The 26,037-nt window shown below is 31.1% G+C and overlaps 3 protein-coding genes across 4 annotated transcripts; 2 read left to right on the top strand and 1 right to left on the bottom strand.

Annotated features, from left to right (window-relative positions):
• The first annotated feature begins 767 nt into the window (after nucleotides 1-767).
• Nucleotides 768-5,545, top strand: LOC126654499 (uncharacterized). Of its 2 annotated transcripts, none has more exons than XM_056103878.1 (4): nucleotides 768-941; nucleotides 4,442-4,613; nucleotides 4,775-4,891; nucleotides 5,237-5,545. In XM_056103878.1, the coding sequence occupies exons 1-4, from the start codon at nucleotides 823-825 to the stop codon at nucleotides 5,348-5,350; spliced, it is 522 nt and encodes a 173-aa protein (XP_055959853.1). In that variant the 5' UTR covers nucleotides 768-822; the 3' UTR covers nucleotides 5,351-5,545. The 2 variants fall into 2 exon arrangements, with proteins under 2 accessions (XP_055959853.1, XP_050204343.1); XM_050348386.2 differs by lacking the exon at nucleotides 768-941 and adding an exon at nucleotides 4,088-4,353.
• A 208-nt stretch (nucleotides 5,546-5,753) lies between these two features.
• On the bottom strand, nucleotides 5,754-10,160 carry LOC126654489 (uncharacterized protein At4g38062). Its single transcript, XM_050348369.2, has 2 exons — nucleotides 9,995-10,160; nucleotides 5,754-9,121 (listed from the first exon to the last, which is right to left on the bottom strand). Exon 2 carries the CDS (start codon nucleotides 9,085-9,087, stop codon nucleotides 5,980-5,982), a length of 3,108 nt encoding a protein of 1,035 aa, XP_050204326.1. The 5' UTR covers nucleotides 9,088-9,121; nucleotides 9,995-10,160; the 3' UTR covers nucleotides 5,754-5,979.
• Nucleotides 10,161-16,411: 6,251 nt separating this feature from the next.
• On the top strand, nucleotides 16,412-19,429 carry LOC126654500 (uncharacterized). Its single transcript, XM_050348388.2, has 2 exons — nucleotides 16,412-17,576; nucleotides 19,036-19,429. Exons 1-2 carry the CDS (start codon nucleotides 17,132-17,134, stop codon nucleotides 19,083-19,085), a joined length of 495 nt encoding a protein of 164 aa, XP_050204345.1. The 5' UTR covers nucleotides 16,412-17,131; the 3' UTR covers nucleotides 19,086-19,429.
• The last annotated feature ends 6,608 nt before the right edge of the window (nucleotides 19,430-26,037 follow it).

Genomic DNA, 26,037 nt, shown 5'->3' with positions numbered 1-26,037 from the left:
TTTATTAAATCGTATCAATAAGGACCCCTAAGAAGGGCTTATATGATATAATTAAAAAATGTTAGGGATCTCATTGCACCTTTCGGAATATTGAGGGCCTATTTTATCCTTAGGTTAACATTAAGGGTTATTTAACCCTTTTTTATTATCATTACAAAAAATGGTCAATTTGGTCCTCAAATTTATCTCTCCCAATCAAATTAAATCATTTTTAACCGTTTTAGCCAATTAAATCTCCAAATATATATTTCATATCAAATAAGTTATTTTTATCTTTTTTAAACCAATTAAATCCTCACATTCTCTTAATTTAGATCAAATAACCCCTAATTAATATAATTAATCACTATTATTTTCATGAGTTTAAGTTTAAAATATTATTTTCTCCCTTGATTTTAAATTTTTTTCATTTTCCTCTTCACTTTTATTCTTTAATTAACTTAAACCTCTTTATAAACAAGGATTTAATTTAAGAAACCTCAAATATGAGGAGGAAATAGTATTTTCTAAACAAGTATTTTGAATGAAATATCATGGGTTAATAATAATTAACTCTAATTTATATACCTAAAACACAAAGTTATTTGATTCTGATACATAAAATTGGAAATTTAATTGACTAAAACTATATATTTAATTTCGATGGAGATCTCATTAATTAAAAAAAAAAAATTTAACATGAAGACATAAATTTGAGGGCCTGTTTAGCCCTTTCTTAACTATGTGTTCTCCTAAAACGTTTTCCAACTGGTAAAACGCACTACTCTTGGCCGTTTCCTTATTTTTCCCTCTCTTTCTCGCTTACCAAACAAGAAAAAGAAAATGGAAGGCAATAATGACGAAATAGTCAAACTCGCTGCGTTACAGATAATGGAGCAACACCAAAATTTACCTCGACTAGTTGTGTTTGATCTAGATTACACTTTATGGCCTTTTTACTGGTTAGTATTTTAAAATGTGTATTTTGAAAAAAAAAATATTAAAATGTGTATTTATACCCCCGAAGTTAACATATTATTTAGATTAGGGGTTGAGAAAGAAAAAGAAGGGAAGGGAATGGTTGTAAAATTTCAACCCCTGTTTGCCAAATTTTTTTTAAAGATTTTGAGGGGTTGAAAAATATTTCCCAACCCCCCTCAACCCTCAAATGCCAACGCCCTATATTGAGGTGTTGGACTATTTTTAACTGATTTTTTTTATAAATCCTTCATTTATTTTATTATTTTTCTAAATATGGAAGGGTTATGCACAATTTTTACCTTTTTCTACCGTCCCTTACGGTACTTTACTTTACTTTAAAAATCTGTACTTTATTTTAATGCCGCGATTATAGAAGCATTAAAAGAGAAAGGAATTAAAATGGCTGTAGCTTCAAGATCCCCAACTTTTCAACTTGCTAAAGCATTCCTTGTTAAATTACAAATTTCATCCTTATTTGTTGCTAAGGTCAGTTTTTAGTTGATGTGTGGATTGGTAATTTGATGTTATAATTGAGATTTAGGGCGTATTTTGATCAAGTGTAAAATTTATTTCATTTCATTTTATTTCTAAATGAATTCTCTTGAAAAATCATTTAAAAATGAATTTTTGTGTTTGATTTTCTGAATTTTTAATATGAAATTAATTTTAAATAAAATGAAATAAATTGAGGGTCCGTTTGGTTCAAATGAATTTCACAATTTTTATGAAATTCAATTGAATTTCTACAAGATATGTGTTTGGTTCAAATGAATTTTCACAATTTAAATTTACATTTAGACTTAAAATACAATTTTCAATTTATATCATTTCATTTAATATTAATTTTATATTTAAAATTCAGAAAACTAAATACAAAAATTCATTGTTAACTGATTTTCAAATAGAATTCATTTAGAAATGAAATGAATTCTGCACTAGAATTGATCCAAACAGGCCTTGAATATTATATTTCGGATATAAATATAAATTTAAATTGTGAAAGTTCATTTAAATCAAACACAATCTTATAGAAATTCAATTGAATTCAATAAAAAATGTGAAGTTCATTTCAACCAAACAGAAAGTGCTAAATTTGTTGGAATTGACTATTTGGTTGGGTTCATGATAATGCAGGAAATATTCAAATTCTCCTGTTGAGCTATCAAAACAGATCATATTCAGAGGATACATTACAACACTGGAGTGCCATACACTTCAATGCTTTACTTTGATGATGAGGATGGGAACATTGGACCTGTAATTTACTCTTACCTCTCAGATTTCCATATTCTATGTCTTTTAACCGTGAAAGTTGTCGGATTTTACGTTTGGGCATTTCGTTTCCTGAAATGCTTCTTAAGTTTTATAAATTTACATTTATAACATTTTCTTAGAATAAATGGTCGATTAACTCTCAAATTGAGTCATCATAGTCTATGAACTCGTTCGTTTTGTACAATTTGAGAGTTAGTTGGGTAAAAAAAGAGTGTAGTATCTTAATTGATTAAAACGGCTGAGTGTGAGTTAATCTATTGGAATATATCTCCTTCTCCTATTATGATTAAAGATTCATATCCTTATAAGTTCTTATTCGATTAGAACTATTCTAGTTATATACATATATATATATATATATATATATATATATATATATATATATGTTTGTAATCAATCTATCATCATTCGATTCAATAATATATTTTCTCTTCTCTAATTATTCACATAATCGATCATCGCTCACAATTTTAGAGATCGGGATGACCTTTTGCTCCATATTCTTATAAAAAATGTCATTTCTTTGTTTCCCGTTTCAATATTTTCCTTTCCTTGCGTGTAGCTTTTTGAATGAACAAGTTTAATCCATTTCGTCTATTAAATCTTATTCAGCCATCAAAATTGGGTGTAACTGGCATCTTGTTTGACAATGGGGTAACTCTTGAAGCTTTGAGGCAAGGGCTAGCAAAATTTTCGCAAAAATCGGCCTCTTCGAGCAACAATTAAACCTCTTTTGTTTGTGATAGAAGAATTATCTCATGTGTTTATACATCAGATCCCATTCATTAAAGGAGGTTGTTTCACTATTTTGTTTATAAGCAATTTGATTACTGAAAGTGATGGTTACAATTTCATAATGCATGTAATTTTTCAACTTTAATTTTAATGTGAATTGTGATATTATGATGTCTACCAATATTCTCTGCTTCTCAAATGGAGATTGTCGTGTTCAAAGATTTTCCGTCGTGTTTCTCATTCCCTAGATATAAGATGGCGCGTTTTAATCGAAACAAATCCGTCAACAACTAACATATTGCCACGTGTTTTTGTCACGCGGCAGCGGATTTTTTTCTTTTTCATTACTTAACAAAGGATTAACTCAGTCCTCAAATTCATCTCTCATGATCATATAAGTCATTTTTAACATATAAAGTTAATTAGATCCAAAGCTCTCTTAATTTTTCCAAGTAACTCCTAATATATATCTATCTATACTATATATAAAAGCACGGATGGGGGGGGGGGGACAGGCAAATTTACTGAATAATCCTTTTCAGTTTACTACTAAATAAAGGTTTTATAGTCATTAACTAATTAGTTATTTAATTAATCACTATTGTAATTAAAGTCCTAATTAGAATAGGTAGCTAAATTATCTCCAATTTAGTTTTTAATATGTAAAAAATAACTAAATTATCTTCAAATTAGTAGGAATACCTATCTTTTAGTTTGATTTAACTACAAAATTAAAATACTCTATTTGGTCAATATATTATTATTTAAATTTCTATCTTATTATTTTTAAAGATATTACTTAATTATGGTTATTATAAAACCAAAAGAAGAACAAATTCATTATGAAAAAAAAAATTAATAACTGAATATATTATATTTACTTTTATAAAAAATTTTAACTAATTTAATATTAATTATAAATAAAAAATTAATATAATTATAATAAATTTACTAACATGTACATTAACGAGTTACGTTACGAGCCACGTGCATAGCACGTAATGCGAAACTAGTACTTTAAATGTGAACTTATTTTACTCCGAGACACAAATTTGAAGACTTAATTGGCTAAAATCTTCTATTTGATTCTAAAACCTTCAAGGGTCAGATTGACTCCTTCTTCTTACTATTTCTCCTCCTAACACGTTTTCCAATTGGGCGGCGATAGTTTAAAACGCACAACGCATCGCCGTTTCCATCATTTTCCCTCTCTTTCTTGCTTACCAAACAAGAAAAAGAAAAAAAAAACACAGAGAAAAAGGAAATGGAAGGCAGTAATGAAGAAAAAGTCAAACTCGCTGCCTTGCAGATAATAGAGCAACACCAAAATTTACCTCGATTAGTTGTGTTTGATCTAGATTACACTCTATGGCCTTTTTACTGGTTAGTATTTTTAAAAATATGTGTTTTGAAATCAAAACTGATAAAAAAAATTGATTTCAATTTCAATTTTGGTTTGATTTTGGTGCAGTGAATGTTACTATTTGGATGATACACCGTATTTATACCCAGAAGCTAAAGGGATTATAGAAGCATTAAAAGAGAAAGGAATTGAATTGGCTGTAGCTTCAAGATCCCCAACTGCTCAACTTGCCATAGCATTTCTTGCTAAATTGGAAATTTCATCCTTGTTTGTTACTAAGGTCAGTTGTTGTTCAATTTAGTTTAATTTTTTTGTATGTATTTGTAATTTGATGTTATAATTGCTCAATTTGAATGATAAACTATTGATTTAAGGGACTAAATTGCTTGGAATTCAGATTATAATGTGTTGGAATGGACTATTTAATTCATGATAATGCAGGAAATTTTCTCAAGTTGGACTCACAAAACAGATCATTTTCAGAGGATTCAAAAGAAGACTGGACTGCCATACACTTCAATGCTCTTCTTTGATGATGAGGACAGGAACATTGGACCTGTAAATCTACTTTAACTCTGAAATTTCCATATTGCATTTTCTTTTTTCAACTGCGTTGCGCGGAAACTTGTCGAGTTTTACTTTATATCTGAAAATTTCATATTGTGTTTTCTTATTTTGACCATTTTGCATGGAAACTTGAGGTTTCCGCGTTTCGTTTCTATTTCCGAAAATGCTTCTAAAATTTCGTAACTTTATATTTATTTATAACGTATTATTATAAAAGAATGTCATTTCTTTGTTTCCCGTTTCAACCTTTCAGTATTTTCGTTTCCGTATAACATAGCTTTTTGAATGCATAAGTTTAATGCAGTTTGTCTATTCTGTCTTATTGGTGTTTTTCAGACATCAAAAATGGGTGTAACTAGCATCTTGGTTGACAATGGGGTAACTCTTGAAGCTTTGAAGCAAGGACTGGCAGAATTTTCGCAAAAAACGGGCTCTTCGAGCAACGATTAAACCTCTTTTGTTGGTTATAGAAGAACCATCTCATGTGTTTATACATCAAATCCATTCATTAGAGAGGAATTGTTTCGCTATTTTGTTTATAAGCAAATTGATTACTGCAAGTGATGGTTACAATTTTAGAATTCATGTATTTTTGGAGTTTCTTCAACTTTAATCTTAATGTGAATTGTGATGTTATGGTGTCTATCAATATTCTCTGCTTTATGTCTTCCGACTCAATCACAACTAGGGTTATGCATTCGGTTCTAACCCAATCGAATCGAGCCAAAATTTTGAATTTTTTACAGAACTGAACCATTTGGTTTGGTTTATTTCCAAATTCAGCTTGGTTTTCGAGACGATTTGCACCAAAAGCTAACCGGAACTTTTTTTACTCCGGAAACAAAACCGAAAAAACTGAATTTTCTTTTAAATTATTTCTAAGAAAGATAAGAGAACAATATGAAAGTGTGGCAATTTCTCGTAGTAGAAAACTGATTAGCTTTAAACGTGCATCATATACAAACTAATAAGACCAGAAATCCATGCTAAAAATCACATGGAAATAATAGAAAGAATGACAATTCAAGAAAGAGTTACACTAAGCAAGCTATTTAGTGTATAGCCTATCTGCCCAGTTTCTAGTTCAGCTCTCGAAATGGTGATCTGTCGTCTGCCACAGCCTGAAAGCTCTTACTTCTCGTCGGGGAACGATAAGCATTTTCAATGTCTGCCGCATAACTGACAAGCATAGTATCAAATTTCGAGTCTTGAACAGATGTACTACCATCAACAACAGACTCATGTACAATCTTCTCCAAGGTTTCTGCCAATTGCACATCTTGATCAGAGAACTGACTGATCACATCACTAAGTTCCACAACACAGTCCATCAGACTTTCTCTTTCTGTTGACAGCTTCATGATATCTTCAACCAAATTTATTCTCTCTATCTTGAGCTCATCAACCAATGCTTCTAATGTTCGCAGTTTTGTCTCCGATAAATTCGTTAAGCTCTTCATTTCCATCTGTTTTGCTTCAAGTTTGGCTTCAATATCCATTGCTTGCTGTTGTGAAAAAGATAAGGACATTTCCTGTTCTTTCGATTTCTGTTCTATAGAAGACATGTTATCTTCTAACTCCAATATGATCAGTTTCTTCTCTTCAATTTCCAGCTGAACGAGAATCTCAGCAGCACTTATTTTTTCCCAGCTCTCAACAACCTGACACTGAAGACTATTGTTCTCTTTCTTGACGTTTTCTCCGACTTCTATTTGTGCAAGAAGTGAATATTCTAATTCTTTACGCAGTGCTTGATCTTTTTCAAGATCATGCTTTAACCGCTGCACAATAGATTCCCATAACCACCGCTCAAACTCAACTGCATGTCCCTCATAGATCTTTGCTGCTACTTCAGACTCCGCTCTGCTTAAAGCATCAGAAACTTCTCGAAGTTTTTCTTTAAATCCATTTTCCTTTTGCAAAGCTTGCTTTTGTAACTGGAGTTGGCAAGCCGTTGATTCCTCGAGCAGTTGCTTATACCTCTCTACTTCAGAGTCCGCCCGGCTAAAAGCATCCGAAACTTCTTGAAGTTTTTCTTTATATTCATTTTCCTTCTGCAAAGCTTGCTTCTGTAACTGGAGTTGGCAAGTGTTTGATTCCTCAAGCGCTTGCTTATACCTCTCTAGTTCAGAGTCAGCCCTGATTAAAGCATCAGGAACTTCTCGAAGTTTTTCCTTAAATTCATTTTCCTTCTGCAAAGCTTGCTTTTGTAACTGGAGTTGGCAAGCAGTTGATTCCTCGAGCAGTTGCTTATACCTCTCTAGTTCAGAGTCCGCCCGACTTAAAGCATCCAAAACTTCTTGAAGTTTTTCTTTATATTCATTTTCCTTCTGCAAAGCTTGCTTTTGTAACTGGAGTTGGCAAGTGGTTGATTCCTCGAGCGCTTGCTTATACCTCTCTAGTTCAGAGTCGGCCCTGCTTAAAGCATCAGAAACTTCTTGAAGTTTTTCTTTAAATCCATTTTCCTTCTGCAAAGCTTGCTTTCGTAACTGGACTTGACAAGTGGTTGATTCCTCGAGCACTTGCTTATACCTCTCTAGTTCAGAGTCGGCCCTGCTTAAAGCATCAGAAACTTCTTGAAGTTTTTCTTTAAATTCATTTTCCTTCTGCAAAGCTTGCTTTCGTAACTGGACTTGGCAAGCGGTTGATTCCTCGAGCACTTGCTTATACCTATCTAGTTCAATCTGCATTAGATGCTGCTTCTCTTCCATGAAGTTAAAAGAATCAACCTTCCTCGATAAAAGTGCTGTCTTCTCACGCTCTTCGCACAATTCAGAGTTTGCAGAGTCCAAAGCATTACTAACTTCTCTAAGTGTCTCTTTGAAGTCAGTTTCTATGTTTAAAGCTCTCTCTTCTAACTGAAGTTGACACATGTATGATTTCAACACCAGCAACATCACTGATGCCTCCTGATTCTGCAACTCCAGCTGCATTATTGCAGAGTGGCAATTTCCCAACTCCATTTTGAGCTCCTTTGCTTCTGTTTCTTTACTCTCCAAAGCAAACTTATAATCATTAAGCTCTTCACTCAGTTTTACTAGTTGGGAGCTCCATTCAGCTTCTTTGGCTTTAAGATTTGCAGAAGAATCTCTATGCATCTGCTCCACACTTCTGAGCTTGTTTCGTAGTTTTGCCACAGACGAAGAATTTCCTGCTTCCTGAATCTGAGCTTCCCGTAGTTCTTTAAGGGATTCCAACAACTCTTGATTCTCTTGCTCTAATTTCCCAGCACGATATGCAATTTCTTTGTGAAACGTCTCCTTTGTGCCAAGTGAATGTCTAAGAGCTGCTATTTCTTTGTCCCTCTGAGTTGTTAAACTTTCTAGCTGAGACTTTGTGTCCTTGCACTCAAAGAAAACAGTATCATAACGTGCTTTATAGTCACCAAGTTCTACTTCCATATATTTTCTCCTGCTTTCTTCATGAGCTAGAGCTTGGTTACAGATCTTCAGCCGGTTTTGAGTATCTTCTGAGATTCTCTTTTCAGAATCTAAGCTCGTTTGCAGTGAACAAATCCCATCGATCAAAGTAGACTTCTCTAATTCCCACTCCTTCTGGCTTTCCTTAAATTGACTTTGGAGCTTATCATGCGCTTCTTCTAGATGTTTAAACTGCTCTTTTTTCCACTTTAGCTGCTCTAGAAGTGTCCTATTCTGCTCCTCTACTTTGAGTAGCACATCGTCTCTTTCCCTCAGTTCTTTCAGCGCTTTGGCCTTTTTCTCTGCTTCCAAACACTTTGACTGTGAAGCTGATAAAAGCCCTTTAAGACCTTCGATCTCTGCCATATAAACATGAATCTTTTGCTCCTGATCTATATTCTTCTCATTTGCCTCATCTAGAGCCATTACCAACCCTCGTCTTTCATCCTCCCATTTTCGTTGCACCTCTTCACAATCAACTCGAAGCTTGTCATTTGTGGAGCTCAGACGCTTGACAATGGAGTCTTTTTCATTCAACCTGCACTGAAGCTCATCACACATTTTTCTTGCAACAGAAATCTCTTCAGCCTTAGCATTCAGTTCTTGTGTCTGCCTCTCAATTATTGACTTTGATTGCTGAATTTGAACGGTTTGCTCATGGTGAGCTCTCTTCAAATTCTCAGCAAGTTCTGCTTTGCATTTTAAATCTGCCCTGAGCTTCTCAATCTCAGCTTTGGCTTCATCCAACTCCTCAATGACCCTCTCCATTTTCCTTCTTTCGAATATACGTCAACAACAATACCTGCATGCCAACAAAGATAATTTCAGATAACAAGTAAAAGTTAGTTTATCAAAATACTATCAGATGAAGCCATAATATAATTAGCAGATAGCAAATGATACTCAACACTTCTTTAATGCAACAAAAGTTTCAACAGTCAAATGCCTTCTGTTTTCGTACATACTATCCATTGGCAAATAAAAGGGAAGCTAGATATTTGAACAAATTAGTAATAAAACTTGTAGTGATGAAGATTGAATATGACAACAGAAACAAAACCTTAACTGACCATAATTTTCATCACACAACTGATAATTGGCAGAAAAGACTAGAAATTGGGGCTTTACTTCTAAAAATTATTCTACTCAGAGTTACTTAAACAGTTAACAGAATCAATCAATATAACAATCTCAAAGCAAAAAAAATAAAACTGATTTTCAAACTACAAACTCTCAATCATACAAGTATATTAGACTCTAACTGCTTGTAATTTTGCCCACTAAAATACCCACAACACAAAATTCTCAAAATAACTTCATTCCCGAATCTCCAATCCAATGTTAATTATAAGATAAATGAACATAAAGGTCCCAATATCATGGTAATACGCGGCTCAACTAGAAATCAAATACCGACTAACTAACTATATAATTTGTTTGGTTGCTGAGAAATTACTTTAAAAACAATAAAATTGATTAAATTATTGAATATTAAGCCACTCTAATTAAGGACCATTAGACCCTAAATTGAAAACAAAATCTGACATATATATTTGTATCACTTATCTATGAAAAAAAGGGCTCACTGAAACCCTAAAACACAAACCCTAAAATGACGCATAAAGAAGAAGAATTTGAAAACATTAAGAAGGCGAAAATAGATCCGTAAATGTACCTGGTAATGGGTATTACAGATTGTCCATGAAAGTGTACTTAATTGCAAGTTCTTGGTAAAAATTTGAAGTCAGATTAAAATAAGGAAAAAAGACAACTGAGAAAGTGGTTGGTTGGTTTCTAAAGATGGATAGATAGCCGTTGGCGGAGAACGTGAGAGGGATCTGTTTATTAATTTGAAATTTAACTTGGAAAAGATAACGGCGTGATTTTGTTAGTTTAACGGCGTTAGTGAGATTTCGATTCGGATATTATTTTATTTTGAAAAACCGGTTATAGCCGTTAGTGGGTGTGGGGATATTGGGATTGGGATTGGGCTAAGTGGGTCAGATGGATGTTAGATATAAAATTGGGCCTCGCCTTTTCATTTGGTGGAATTTCAAGGCTTTTTCTCGGGCTCGAGCCCAATTAAATATTTAATATTCAAGTCCGGCTTTTCTAATAAATTTCTTCGGGTATAGTTCAGTTATTTTTGAGCTTATATAAAATTTAAGAGTAATGCTATATAACTCTCCTTTTTAACCCACCTTTTTTAACCTACCTTATGTGGCATTAAAAGAGTGGATGAATTAAAAGTTGGAATATAAGATATACACTTTTAGAGGTGGATTTGACGAATTAAATGCTGGCACGTAAGGAGGAACAATGAAGGTGGTACAAAATGGTGGGTTAAATAGCATTTTCCAAAATTTAATCAATTATGTAAATTTAAAACCGTCAGTATAAAAAGAGCTTAAAACAGGCTCAGGGCGAATTTGATGTAAAAGATCCCGGTTCAAGCGGGTTGGGCTTTTACGGACCAGACCGATATCCGACCTAATAATCACCACAGTTCTTCTGGTTAAGTATGAATTATGATCTGTTTGGACGGGTTCAAACCTAATATTTTAGTATATAAATTTGATTTCGGTTGTTGTGAATTCACATGGGTAAGAAGTTACATACCAACATGTTTTTTCTTTACACTCCTATAATGTTGTCACCATGTTCATATTTTATTTTCATCCTTCACTTTTGGATCTTCATTTCATCACTGGCTAATAATCACCGACGGTCCTCGACTTTTACCCCAAGCTTCCCAAAACCCCCTATACTTTCAAAAGCTTCCCTAAACCCCCCAACTTTTGTGGCGGCGCCATTCACGGCCCTTATAGACGAAAATACCCCTCAGCGCCGTCATTTTTTGGCGGCTGTCATTTAAAAAAAAAAAAAAATTTGGCGGCGCCATGTCAGCTGACACGTCATCAAAATACACTAAAAATTTGAAAACCCCAAAATACCCCCAAATTAATATTTGAAAAAAAAATCTACCCTAACCAAAATCATCAACCCAACACCCAACCCACCCGACCCATCCCACTCGGCCCAACCCATCCGACCTCTCCGGTCGTCTTCTCAGGTGAGAAGACGACCCAGCTGGGTCGTCTTCTCAGACGGGCTGAGAAGACCAACCGGTGGTCTTCTCAGCTCGTCTGAGAAGACGCTTGAAGGAACGACTGTTCCTTCAAGATCTGTTCTTGAAGGAACAGATCGTTCCTTCAAGCTGTTCTTGAAGGAACGATCTGTTCCTTCAAGCTGTTCTTGAAGGAACGATCTGTTCCTTCAAGAACAGCTCTGTTCTTGAAGGAACAGATCGTTCCTTCAAGAACAGCTTGAAGGAACGATCTGTTCCTTCAAGAACAGATGCCCGGAGGGCGGCGGCCGACGGTGGTGGACTATGGCGGCGGGCTACGGTGATTGAAAAATTGACCGGGTGGGTTAGGTTCGATTGGTGTGGTTCGATTTGATTGAGTGTTTAGGGGTATTTTGGGTGTTTTAATTTTTTTTTTAGATATTTAATGACGTGTCAGTGGACACCTGGCGCCGTTTTTTTTTTTTTTTTTTAAATGACAGCCGCCAAAAAATGACGGCGCTGAGGGGTATTTTCGTCTATAAGGGCCGTGAATGGCGCCGCCACAAAGGTTGGGGGGTTTAGGGAAGCTTTTGAAAGTATAGGGGGTTTTGGGAAGTTTGGGGTAAAAGTCGAGGACCGTCGGTGATTATTAGCCTTTCATCACTCCCTTATTATTGGTTTTGTCATGTGACAATCCTCACTATTTCTCTTCTTGTTGGTTGCATCCACTCTTCACATGATAACAAAATATTTATGATTTTAATTGAAATAAAAATATTAAAATCAATAAAATTTTATAAATACCTAATGTTACAAAAAGAAAAATATAATCACAAGCGGCCGAGATAACGAAACGACCACATTCAAAGTTGATGGGTTTTAGAAAGTAATACACATTTACTTGTTTCATTATACACAAACACACACACACACATATATGTTAATAAAAATTGTAAATATTAAGAAAATTCAAATATAAATGAATTTTTAGTTTGTTTTTAAAACCAAATTGATATGGGTTTTGATTTACGGTTGAACGGATTAGAGTTTGGTTCTTAAAACTATGCACATGGGCATGCCTTCAAGTGGAAGAAGAAAAAGTTGATAGAGCTCAGCTAACCTCATGGTTAGTGCAAGTGACCTTTCTTTGTTTGATTCCTACCCTCATCTTTTGTCTATTTTTATCACCTTATCCTTACCTTTGACAAAAAAAATATTAATTATTTTTATTATTAGACTATGAAATGAGTCAATTAATAATATTTTTAATTTTATTATTTTATTAGAATATTATGCATATTAGTAGTCAGAATATATAAATTTCATTTTACAAACTTATATTTAAATTTCACAATATTACAAAATTTAACATTTATAGTTTTGTTAGTTGGCCAAGTCACACAAATGAAAACACAAAATATATAAAAGAGGAGTAATTGGAAAACCGCAAAAGCCACTTTTGCATCAGAAAAATCAATAAAGCAAATGCTATCTTGACCTAATTTAACATAATGAAATTATTAATAAATGGAATCACTAACAATTGATTTACAAAATTAAATATAAAACAATATTTAACATTTCTTTAAGGTGAAGCCAACATTTTCTTCTCAATTGACAAAGCCAAGATCTTTAAAAGTTGATGCCCACTTGTAGAAAACATCTAGGTGGGCCATTCTTCAACTTTTTATGATGTCATAAATATAATTTCTTTATTAGCATTTTTTAAAAGTAGGCCAAACTTGTACATTATTATTTCTCTAAAATTTCTAAATTTATCTTTTTCTCTTCATATTTATATATTAAATTAACTAAAACTCTCATTAAAAGATTTCTGTTATATGAATTTTTTTTTAAAAGAAGCAAATTAAAGAATATTAACAAGAAGCAAATTTCTTTTATATTATCATCAAGTGAATTTAATCATAGATGCCAATTTCAGCATGTTGTTCAATCCAAGTTTATCTGTTAATTCAATTTATACAAATATATTTACATTTTAATAGTAAGGTTCTCATAAAAATTTGTAGAAAAACTAAATTGACATTGTTAACATATATTCCAATTTAGTTGTTTGGATATAAAAATAAAATTAATAATATTAACAAATATTCCACTTTGAAATACTATAATCTGTTTAGATAGGGAATGACTAATAAGTTTCTTGGCATCTCGAAGAAGTAATTAGGAGAATCATTAGTCAATGTGTATTGATGTGTTGATTTTGCACAGCCTTTTTATCCTTTTGTCTATGGTTATTATTATTCCTTATGGGAAAATCAGCTATTTAAGAATAAGTACTCATTTTTCTATTGACTTAAGTTGAATAATACAAATAATTAGAGTTTTTTTTATGTTAAATATATAATTATCATTTTTTCACACGACCTGTTTAAATTATACGATATGAAGTTAAGTATTGTTTGAATATAAAAATTAAATTGTTTTTTGAAATTTGGAATTTGTTTAACTGTCCCGTAAAATTAATTTTTTTATAATTTATTTAATGTTGATTAAAGATAAAATTATTAAAATATTCTTATACTCTTATTATATGGGTATTAAATGTTGTGGATCTATAATTATTCATTATTAAAAAGTAAAAAGACATTATAGAAACATTTTAAAAAATTAACTATAATTCTTTTTGATAATTTTGGAAGGAAGAGCGTTTGAGAGAGTAATCGAACCTACGGCCTATCAGTTTACTGCTCAGCGTATATACCATTTGAGTTACAGCTTATTGGTAAAAATTTAACTATAATTAATTTAAAAAAAATTAGTTTTTGTGATTTTGTTATGAGACACAGAAAATATTAAATAACTACATGATTTTTTTATATTTAAAATTTTGATATGATCCAATATTGAAGTTTGAAAAGTTATGGTTTACGTCCCTCTTTCTCTTTTAATTATCAATTACTTGTCCACCCTATTCTAAATTATTTGAAGTAGCATACCCAACTTTAGTTGGAGGAAACATTAAGCAGAAATATTTCCAATATAAACTTGTCCACATATAGTTCTATAATTCCCATTTCATGAAAAATCACAAAGATGTCCCCTTAAATTGAAATATGCTTAAACAAAAAACAACAAAAAATTGAAATATGCTTGATATTAACATGGTATAAAGTAACTTTAACAAAAAATCAATGTACCCCGAATTTGCAAGACAGGGTCATTTAATCCAGTTTTTATTTGTTTGAGCAACTAACCCAAAAACTCTTCATTTTTGAATTAAATAACCTCATAATTTATATTTTTATTGCAAAAATAAGTTTAGAATAATTTTATCGCAACAATTATAAATTTTTTTTATTTATATTTCACATCTCTCACCTCCGATTTGAATTTTACGCATTGTTAAACTACAACTATTGGGTTATTTGACTCAAAAATGAAGGGTTTTGAAGTTAGCTGCTCAAACAAATAAAAATTAGATAAAATAGCCCCATATTACAAGTTAAAAGGGTGAGTTGACCCTTTGTTCAAAATTACTTAGTCACAATTGCTAATATTAAAAGTTCATATTCAATTCTTTTAGGTATTATAGAAATAATATAAAATGTATTAATAATTCTTAGTACTTCATTTTTTATAATTTAAATGTTATTAAATTTATTACATTATATATAATTATAATAGTATTTATCTCAAAATATAGTACAATTCTTTTAATATTGCATCAAATAAATTTTAAAAGTATTTAAATAATTAAATGGATTTAAACGTGTCACTTTAAACGGGTTGATTTGTTAACATTTAAATAAACGTGTTTATGTGTGTCGTGTCGTGTAACCCGTGTAATATTAGCTTCGTGTTTGGGTTTTGTATATCAACCCGATTAATAATCATGTTGTGTTTGTGTTTAGGCTAATCGTGCTCGTGTTTAAACGGATCTGATCCGCAGACACAAATTGTTAGGTCTAACTTAATATAATTTGTTTTTTTTTATAATTAGAAAGGGAGCGCGCTCATGGAAAAAATTGAATCCACAAATGCCATTTAATTTAGATTTAATGTTTTAAAAAACCCTGACATTTCATCCCCTTTTCAATCTACCCTGATATTGCAAATCTGTCAATTTTACCATATTTTATATTTTTTCATTTCAATTGTATTCTAAAGCATAAATTTGATCTTTTTATTTGGCAAAAATTATCTAAATTGACCCTTTTTGCATTATATTAATTTTTTATATTAAATTGATCATTTAAAAAAAAATTATTAATATTTTATCAAATAAATAAAGGTCAATTTTATACTTAAGGGTACAATTGAAATAAAAAGATACAAATTGAGATAAAATTGACAATTTTTCAACGTCAGGATAAGATTAAAAAGGAAATGAAAGGTCGGGATTTTTTTAAGGCATTAACCCTTTAATTTACAGCTCGTTGGCTTGAATTATTTTATTAGAATTATCTGATTAAATCAATTATAAATGTTAGCAAATCTCTCAATTTTAATGATAATATAGATTAAAAAAGAATATTTATATCCAACATTTTAATGCTAATAAGCAATCAAACATTTTAATGCTAATAAGCAATCAAATTCTAATTAGTGGATAAAAGATCATTACTTTATACTCCAAACCTCAAATTTGATCCTTTGAAATTTGTGATCTTTGGTAAATTTCAATTTTTCGAAACAAAACAAAATCATAAGAACATAGTGATTCTCTTGCAAGTCACAGTAAAAACCATATTTAAATCCAACCCAATTGAGTAAAACAAAAACCAGAGGCTGACTTATATTACACGTGTCAATAACTTGAACCGCATGCACAAGCAATGATTGGATATACAGCCACCACGTCAGCTATTTTGGACGGCAGACGAGATCCACTTGTCGATAAATCAACGGCAGATATTTACTAATCGAGGACTTTAATCTGATTGGACCATGAAAATATCACTATGCAATCTCCGCCGTTAGATCTTCCTTGCTATCACAAAAAAGAAAAAAGTTCGATCTTTTTTTTACAGAGGAAAAAAATGAAAGTTTTATAAATGGTTGAGAAGATGACAGACTTGGCTTCTGTCAGTCGGTTTTTAACAGTAGAGAGAGAAACAGAGAGCTCTAAAAAAAATTTAGTGAGAGAAAATGGAAACCGAAGAAAAATAGTTCATTTTTTATATATTAAATTTAATTTATGTTGTTAATTGCTATTCGTTTGGGTGAATTTTGATTTTTTTTTTTAAATCGGCGAAACGTTTCGGATTTTCCGGCGAGACATATTGAAAATTGATCCCTTGCGATCAGGAGAATTTGCAGATTTTTTGGATTATTTACTGAGAAGAAAAAAAATGGGTTTTCTTAAAAAAGTTGTAATAACAGAAGATTAAGCAAAAAGTTCGTATCTTTTTGATTTTTTCCCTTGAAATTTGATTTGTTTTGAAACGATTTGAGCAGTTTTGGTTTTCTGGATTTTCAGTTCTTGGTGTTTTCACACACAAAAAAGTGTTAAAAAGTTTTGATATTTGAACTAACTTTTTGAAAGTTTCATTCTTTTTGGATTTTATTTTGATGGGTTTTTAGTTATGATACTCCTTGAACTGAAGAGAGAGTGGAGTGAATTCTTTTTTATGACCCACTAATTTTGTTAGTTTCTGTGATAATTGTGCTTTTAAAAGCTATTTTCTTGAAGGATTTGGCTTAATTTTGAGAGATTAATAATGATCACTGCTTAACCATTTGAGCTAATTTTCAAAGTTTAAGTCTTTTTTCTGAAGAAAAATGGCAGTTTCCTTGACCCGTTTCTCATGGTGGATGTGGAACAGCAAAGAGAAAGACCCGGTTTCAAACGGGTCATCTTTTACTTCACCCACTACTGATTGGGGTTCAGGGTTGAGAGAAGTTGAGTCTGTTAAATTTTCTAAAAAGAATTTAGCCTCAGCAAAAAAGGTTAAGAGGAAATGGCACAGTAGAGAAGAGAGGAGAGTTGGTAATGTTGTGCCGTCTGATGGTGGGGTTTGTTTGTCAGGGTCGGAATCCGACGGTCCTGATTGGTCCATAGGTTGGGTTGAACCTCATGGACCTGAGTTTAGAGGTGATGATGAGACTGATGATGGTTTTGCTGTTCTGGTTCCTTGCTATAAGCCTGGCTGTAAGGAGTTGGTGGAGAATTCTAATAATCAGCTTTTGAGTGCTATTAAGAATTTACCAAATGGATTATCTTCTGGTAAGATTTTAAGAGTTTAGTTTTTATTAAATTGTGATTTTATTGTTTGTTTAGTTGTTTTGGTTGATTTTGCTTAACTATTTAAGTTATTGACTATTTATGTATGGTGAGATGTTTTGTTGTTATGGATCTTTCTTGTTTTAGTCTTGTTATCTAATAAACACAATCATGATTCTATTTTGTTTTGTTCTAATTATGGTTATCAGATTTTGATATTTTTGATCAAGTGGATGTTTATAAAAATATGGTTAGAGTTCTAGAAATTTTCCGTAAACGAAATGTGAAATCATAGGACTCGAGATGTTTGTGTGCAACATAGCTACTTAGACACTATTTACATGTGTAATACATAAATGAAGAGATAAGAAAATATTTAGCTTAGTGCATTTATGCATGGATATGATCACTAGAAATTGAGACTTTATTCATTTGAGAGATTAGTGTCATACTGTCATGTACACTGGGAAGTTATGGACGCCTGCAAAGCGAGGCTGTTAGACTTTCAATACTATATATGTGTCGTATCGTATGTATGAATACTTTTGTTATATTATTGTTACGGGATTCTCCAAATGCTAGTTTTAGAAGGGAAAGTAGATGAATTGTGACATATTACACGAACTAGATGTTGCGTATCTTTCTCCGAATTAAAGGTGCAACACATTTTCATTCTTCTTCTCCCATTTTGTTATGAGATGGCTTAAACACAATTTACACAAACACTAATGTCTGCCAAAAATGTATTTGATGATGATCTATGTTGAACAAAAATTTGTCGAGCTCTATGTTTCAGTGTTTCATTTTTGTTTTTGGATTTGAATTTATGAAATTTTAATTTTATAATCTATTCTTATTAAAAATACTATCATTTTGCCGTTTTTTGTTTCAGTGTTTCAATTTTCATGTAACATAGATGATGGTGAACCAAATGTGGTTAGGAGGGTTTACAAATTGTTCCATAGGTGTTATAAAATCTTAACAGAGGAGGCTACGCAGTATAACACCCAAGTGATTAATAATATTGTTGTACAATTCTTAGATGCAAGTTATTTTGTACTCGAGTTTTCTACCTATTTTTCGGACCATTTTGGCTTGTGGAGAACTGTCTGTACTTTCTTCAATTTGCTGTCAACAGCTGTTGTTTTTTGCCTGAATTTCAATGTGGCTGTGTGTATTAATTACAAAGGATGCATCCTTCTATTGCTTATGAGCTAAGTAGCAAGGACACTTCATTCAATTGACGTTTTCCATTTCAGAAACCTGTTCCGACACCAAAACCTTATTTTTAGCACAGAAAACTTTAAAATAACACTGTTTTTCCGTGTTTGTGTTCAAGTGTCCTGTTTTATCGTATTCGTGTCCAAGTGTGCTTATTTTTCATACTCCTGTCCGTGCTACATAGTTTATGACTTGTGAATTTTCACTCTTTCTGCTAATTTCATTTTTATGACTTACACAGAGGGAAAGAAGAACTATATGGAGTGGCTTTCTTCTGTCCAGAATTTCTGAAGCCAAGTCTGTTACAGACATTGCATCAAAATTTGATCGAGGATCATCAAGTATGACGAATTTAAGCTGTTGAATCTAGAAAACAGAACTAATATGTTAAGTTTAGAAATGACTGTTAGTAGAAGAAAGATGTTACTGAGCTATTTTGTGATTTGCTAGCTGTCTTTCTACAATTCGGTATCCTCTAACGGACCGATGATTTGAAGGGAAAATTATGAGTCGGGGTGGGAATTTTTTAGTTGTATATATACTTTCTAGTATCGTGAATATGTATGCTTTGAGCTTATTGTTAGTGTACATAATGCTCATCTTTCTCAAGTTAATTAATGCTCACTCTTTATTTTCGCTGGAGTTTACACAAGTTTTATCACACTGCAGTTTCAATCGAATCAAATATTTTTCTTTTATCATTCATTCGATTGGATTCATATTTATTTTAAAACAATCCAAAAACTATATATACAATAACATGAATTGAGTACTTGATTAATTCCAAATCAAACTCTAAGTTGCTTAAAATAATTTATTTTAATTTAGTTTGATATTTTAAAAAAAAAGATTGGTTCAATTTGGTTTTATTAATAAAAAGAATTCTGTTAAATTTTAGGTCTTAATATATTATTTAACCCCTAAATTTTACCACTTTATCTGTGCGATCTCTAAACTAATTTCGTGTTCCATTGAACCTCTTAACTATTTTTTTTTGTTTTATTTAACCCCTTAAATTATATTATTTGTTCTATTAAACCCCTTAACTAAATGTTTTTTCCATTGAACGATGTAGTAATTTTAAAAAAATTATAAATATGTTTCTTACATTTAAAATAAAAAGCGATAATATTTATATATTATTTAAAAATATATTTAAGGATTAATTGCTTTAAAAATCATAAATTTTAGCGTGTTTTACAATTTAAAACACAAACTTGAAAGACCCGTAATTGATTTTAAAAGTTTAAAATTGTAAAAAAATTAAAGCTGGTATCTTAAAATTTCTAAAATTAAAAATTTGAGTTAAATTTACGAAACATGCTTTTTTTTTTAAACAATTAAGCATTAATGCTAGACATAATATGGTTGAAAAATTAAATAATTGCATTTTGAGAAGGTTAAATGGATAAAAAAAAATTAAAGTTTAAATATACAATAGGCAAAAATAATAGTTCACGGATTCAATAGAATAAATAGTATAGTTTGAAGGGTTAAATAGAACAAAAATAATAGTTATGAAGTCCAATAAAACATAAAATTAGTTTAAAGGTCGCAGAAAATAAAGTGGTAAACTTTAGTGGTTAAATGCACTAAGCCTAAATCTTAGTATAGCTAAACTGAAAAATTATCAGAATATTTGAACTTCTAAATTCTGGTTTGGTCCAAATTTTTTTTTTTGAAACTCATAAAATTTCATTAATCAAAAAGCCATTTGATCGGCCAGAACATGATTTGAAACTTTTGGAGGACGTAATCCTTCCAAACACTGCTCCTAACAATGGTTGCTAAAGCCTCTCTAGCTAAATAATGAACAAGCATATTCGTACTCCTATTACAATAAGAAATACTAATATATTTTTCACTACTAACCGGACTTAAGCTATGTTTCGCTATTAGGCTCAAATCACTACACAACACACTGTAATTAGTGGATGCCTCTATTGCAACTTTTGGGTTTGATATTACCTCAAAAGGAATTAGATTAGCTTCCTTTGCTATGATGATGTCTTCTCGGATGACAATGTAAAATTTGAATCCAGCATTTTGAACCATTTCTGTGGAGTCTCTAAACAGCAGAGTATGTCAGAAAAAACCCCGGAGATGGTTGAAATCATCGGACAAAGCTGTGACCGTCGGAGCAGACACTGCGAACTGCCGGGTTACTGGAATCTGATTTTCTCGAACCGCAAAAACTACTCCAAAAGGTGGAGACATACTAACCTTAAATTAGAGTAGAATAAATCTAACCCAATTAAAGCAAAACTAGAAAAACTTCTAAATCTAAACCAAAAGTGGTTGAGATAGCAAAAAAACTTGAAAAAAACTATAGTAAACTGAAGAAATAAACAATACAAGCTAAATAATAAATTTAGGGAGGTGATTTTTAGCCTAAGAAGGCCTAAAAATCACCTCCCATGGTAAAAAAAGGAAGACGGCTACTGCTTAGTGAGGAGAGAGGGCAGAGAACACTTTAGGGTTTGGTCCAAATTGATGTGAATGTAATCAACCAATGTTCACTACACCTTTTCAATTTGAGATAAAAAATTCGACAATCCAAATTTATAATTTTGAAAAAACAAAACATCAACTTATTAATTTTTAATTAATTATATTTTAATTTGATGTCAGTTCTGATGGTTACAGATGGTAAGCGATTCAAACTGACAAATTAAATGTTTTTTAATTATAAGACTGATTTTTTTTAATTTTTCATTCCAAATTGGAGAATCGAAATGAATCTTTATTATAAATCAAATGCACATTCAATCGGTAAGAAAAAGGAATTGGTTAATATGGTGGTCGGCTAACTAACATGAACGCATTTCAATTAACGTTTTTCGTTTTAAAAATGTGAATACTGATGTTTCGAGCGTAAAATTTTATTTCTTATATCAAAAAATTTAAAACAAAAGTTATTTTACCGTATTTTATGTCTAAATGTCTTTTTTTTCCTCTCTGTATTAGTGCATGTGCTACAAAGGTGAGGGGACTTCATTGGACCACAAATGCTTAGCAAGTTGATGCATAAAAAGTGAGCAAATCAATGGGTGCAGAGCTGAGAGATCTTTGGATAAAACAGAAGAGTGATGCTTCTTTGGGTCCCCTTCCCTGCTCCGACTGGCTATTAATGGCCGGCTAGAATTGGAGAATGTTGTGGGTTTTTTTTCGGTCGTCGGAAAAAAATAACGTTTGTAGAAAAAATTAAATTTATTTAATAAAAATAAAATACTGCTAAATTAACGAATATTTCTATGGTATTGGATAAAAGAGGTTATTTATTCTTTTTGAAAACAAAGGAGCTTAATTGTAGCAAAAAAAGTGAACCGGCTCTCTGTACTTTGTGAAAACTACAAAAAAAAAAATTAATATCTTTTGCCAAAATTCAATATAAAAGTGCTATATTTTTTAATAACTATAATTTCTTTATTTTGTTTATCTAGAGATATGAAGAATTTTTTTTTCATATTATTATCATTTTATTTAAGAATGAATATTGTAGTATGCAATATTCAAATATTTATATAGCTATATTTATTGTTTTAATTTTTTTTTATAATTTGTATTGAAATTTTTTTATTAGCAGAAAGTCATAAAATATTTCAATAAATAAAAAAATTGTTATTACTGTTTTTTAAAGAAGATTTGTGCAACGCACGAACAAACACTGATTTTTAAATATTACTAAACATATCGTAAACTAATATTAATATTAACAGTAATTGAAAATAATAAAAATGAGAGATTTTTCAATATATAGGACAGAATGTGGGTTTCAATCATTTGGATGGCTAATAATCACAAACGGTCCTCGACCTTTACTCCAAACTTCCCTAAATCTTCTATACTTTCAAAAGTTTTCCTAAACCCCCAACCTTTATGACGGCGCTCATTCATGGTCGTTATGGACAAAAATATCCCTCAGCGCCATCATTTTTTGGCGGCTGTCATTAAAAAAAATTAAAAAATTGGCGGCGCCATATCAGCTGACACGTCACCAAAATACCGTAAAAAATTGAAAAATCCAAAATACCATCAAATTAATATTTAAAAAAAAAATATAATCCAACCAAAATCATCAATTCAAACCCAATCCAACACCAGACTCAACTCATCCAACCCCTCCGGTCGTCTTCTCAGCTCGTCTGAGAAGACACTATTCTTGAAGGAACATATTCTGTTCCTTCAAGAACAGCTGACCGAAGCGCGGTGGCGGCCGATGGTGGCGGAGGGTGGCGGCGGCCTACGGTGATGGATAAATTGACTGGGTGGGTTCGGTTTGATTGAGTGTGGCTGGGTTTGATTGAGTGTTTAGGGGTATTTTGGGTGTTTTTTTTTGGATATTTAGTGACGTGTCAGTAAATACCTGGCGTCGCCATTTTTTTTTTAGATTTACAGCCGTCAAAAAATAAGGGGTATTTTGTTCATAAGGGCCGTGAATGGCGCCGCAAAAATTAGAGGTTTTAGGGAAGTTTTTGAAAGTATAAAGGATTTAGGGAAGTTTGAGGTAAAGATCGAGAACCGTTGGTGATTATTAGGCCATTGGGATAGATAATATGGATTGTAAATTTTGAGTTAAGACTAGTCTGATCATCATTTTTGAGACAAATCGCATAATCTATTATCTAGATTAGTTGAAAAAAATCATATGCAAATATATTATTTTTTGCATTACTACAAATTTCATTTTTGTTATAGGAATTAATTTCATTTTTAAAATTTTTATCCAATCGGTTCATAATGTTTCTTTCTCTTTTAAGTGTTTTTGAGCCACATTTCTATTAAGACATTTTCTAGTTTTCATTTTAATTCTCATTTCTATTCTTTAACTTAAATCTCATTTTGTTTTACATATTTTTTAGTATTTATTTGTTGTTCTTTTTTAGGAGATTGACAACACAAATTTCAACATGTTATGTTGCAGCGATTTAATTTCAATATTTAAAACCTTACAAAATAAATCCTAATATTTTGTTTTTGTATTTTATAGTTCCAACGTTAATTTTCGGCCATTTTTTATATATGGGGAATGTCGGAGTGCTAGGCCATGAACAGTGTGGCAGGACTTAAATTTGAATTTTTATTTAGAGAAACGGTGCTATTTTAAATAAAAAAAACCGAGTTGTTTTGAATAAAACATTATCATTCTTCTTCTTTTAATCTAGACACCTAACATCAAGCATATAAAATCCGTTTTTCTTTTTCAAACTCGTCTTTTTTTTTGATTCCGGCTACATTTCTTTTCGGAAATTAAAATTGGGCTATAAGGTGTAAAAATAATAATTGAAATTTATTTTGTGTTATCTATTAATTCTAAAGATGAAATAGTTACTTAATGAAGTCGGTTAGTCATCAAAACATAATTAATTGTATATTTTTTAAAAATAAAAGATGAATATCGATCTCTAATATCAATAGCTAATTTACAATTAATGCTATAAATATCATTTTAAACCTAGTTTGGCCCATATTTTGGAAGAATATCCGGTCATGTTCTTAGGAATAATCTTCAAGTATACTCTTATGACCATAGGACAAAATTTCCAAAGGAATGTGGCATACATTAATTGGTATTGTTTATGATGTCCATACAATATGATGCAAGTAAACTATAAGGAAGTAATTATTGTTGAAGATCGTCATACTTGCCTAACAACTATTTAATTGTTAGTGGTTTGGATTCCACTTTGCTATTTAAATCTTATTTCCCTTTCCCCTCATTTGAATTTTAAAAAGCAAATAAATATATAAATCTTAAAATAATGGTAAAAATAACTAATATTATTGCAATAGAAAAATAAAAATTAATGAGTATTAGAAAAATATAAATAAATTACAACAAATTATAAAGATTTGGATTTTTTTACCATTAGACCTAAATTTTATGATTATAACTACTGTTTTTTGAGAGTGTTTATTCCATAGGTTGTGCTAAACTTAAATTTATATTTTCAGCAGAGAGTTGACTTACTCCAAATATTTTACCAACCTTTTCCTCTTGATTTTGCAAATTACAAAAAATTAATCTCCATTTCCACATACATTACTTTGTTTCCAAAAAAACAGACACTGATCTAAAAATTGGTTGCTTCCTAAGTTCATCTTTTCAAAACAAGTCCCACTTTTTATTAGTAGTGGACTGGTGACTAAGTTATCTCATTGTTTTATTTAGTTATTATTTTCATTCACATTATAAAATTAATGACTCTATAAATTTATAAAAATTATAGGGTTAATTGCAAATTAATACACGAACTTTACCGTAATTTGCAATTACAACACGAACTTTGAAACTTGGCAACTTAATACACCAACTTTCATTTTTTTGGCAAATTAGTACACTGACCAATCATACAACAACACTTGGCTGTATATGACAAGGTCCACGTTAGTGTTTTTCCAGTTTGGTGTATCAATTCGCCAAAAAATGAAAATCGGTGTACCAATTTGCCAAGTTTTAAAGTTCGTGTTGTAATTGCAAATTAGGGTAAAGTTTGTGTATTAATTTGCAATTAACCCAAAATTATATACTATAGTTTGAAAAGTATTAATTTATAAAAATATTCATGATTAGTAACTGTACAGAATAATATGTGTGTAAATTGATATTTAAGATTAATCGGAAAAAGTACGTAATCAGTTTTAAACTCAATTATAAATGAGGACAGTCAGTTTAAACTAATTTTACCAATCAACTACTATGGCCATAATGGGTAGTAGCAAACATTTTTAGGACCACTCATGTCTCAACCAAATAATCATGAACGAACCTTCTAAAAATAATAGAAATTTATTATCTTTAGATGTACTTCTTCCTTCATTAATCCAAATCTGGTAAGTAGTAGTATAATATAAAAAAAAAAATTAAAATTTAGGATATTACATTTAAAATTTACTTTTATGCTTAATATGATTTTCTCCTAAAATTTCATCAAATAATTTTATTTTAAAGAGCGGCACAACAAAAAAATAGCATATAAATGAAGAAAGATAAAATAAAATACTTAAAATTATAGACAAAAATAAATAAAATAATCAATGACCGATTGTCATAAGAGCGGTTGTTTAACTTATTCTTTACTTCCACACTTGCTCGCATAAAAGTTAAAATTTTTTAGGTTTTTTTTTATAACTATATATTTTTTTTATTTACGGAAATGGTGAGTTTCTAAAAATTTCCGGTTTCTGAATCAGGACATGCAACTACATCGAAGTTTCCGTGCTTCTTATAACTAATAAAAGT

This window comes from Mercurialis annua, linkage group LG7 (genome assembly GCF_937616625.2).
Source record: "Mercurialis annua linkage group LG7, ddMerAnnu1.2, whole genome shotgun sequence".
NCBI classification, from domain to species: Eukaryota; Viridiplantae; Streptophyta; class Magnoliopsida; order Malpighiales; family Euphorbiaceae; genus Mercurialis; species Mercurialis annua.
The sequence above is the reverse complement of the archived record's forward strand: the minus strand, read 5'-3'. Positions and strand labels throughout refer to the sequence as shown.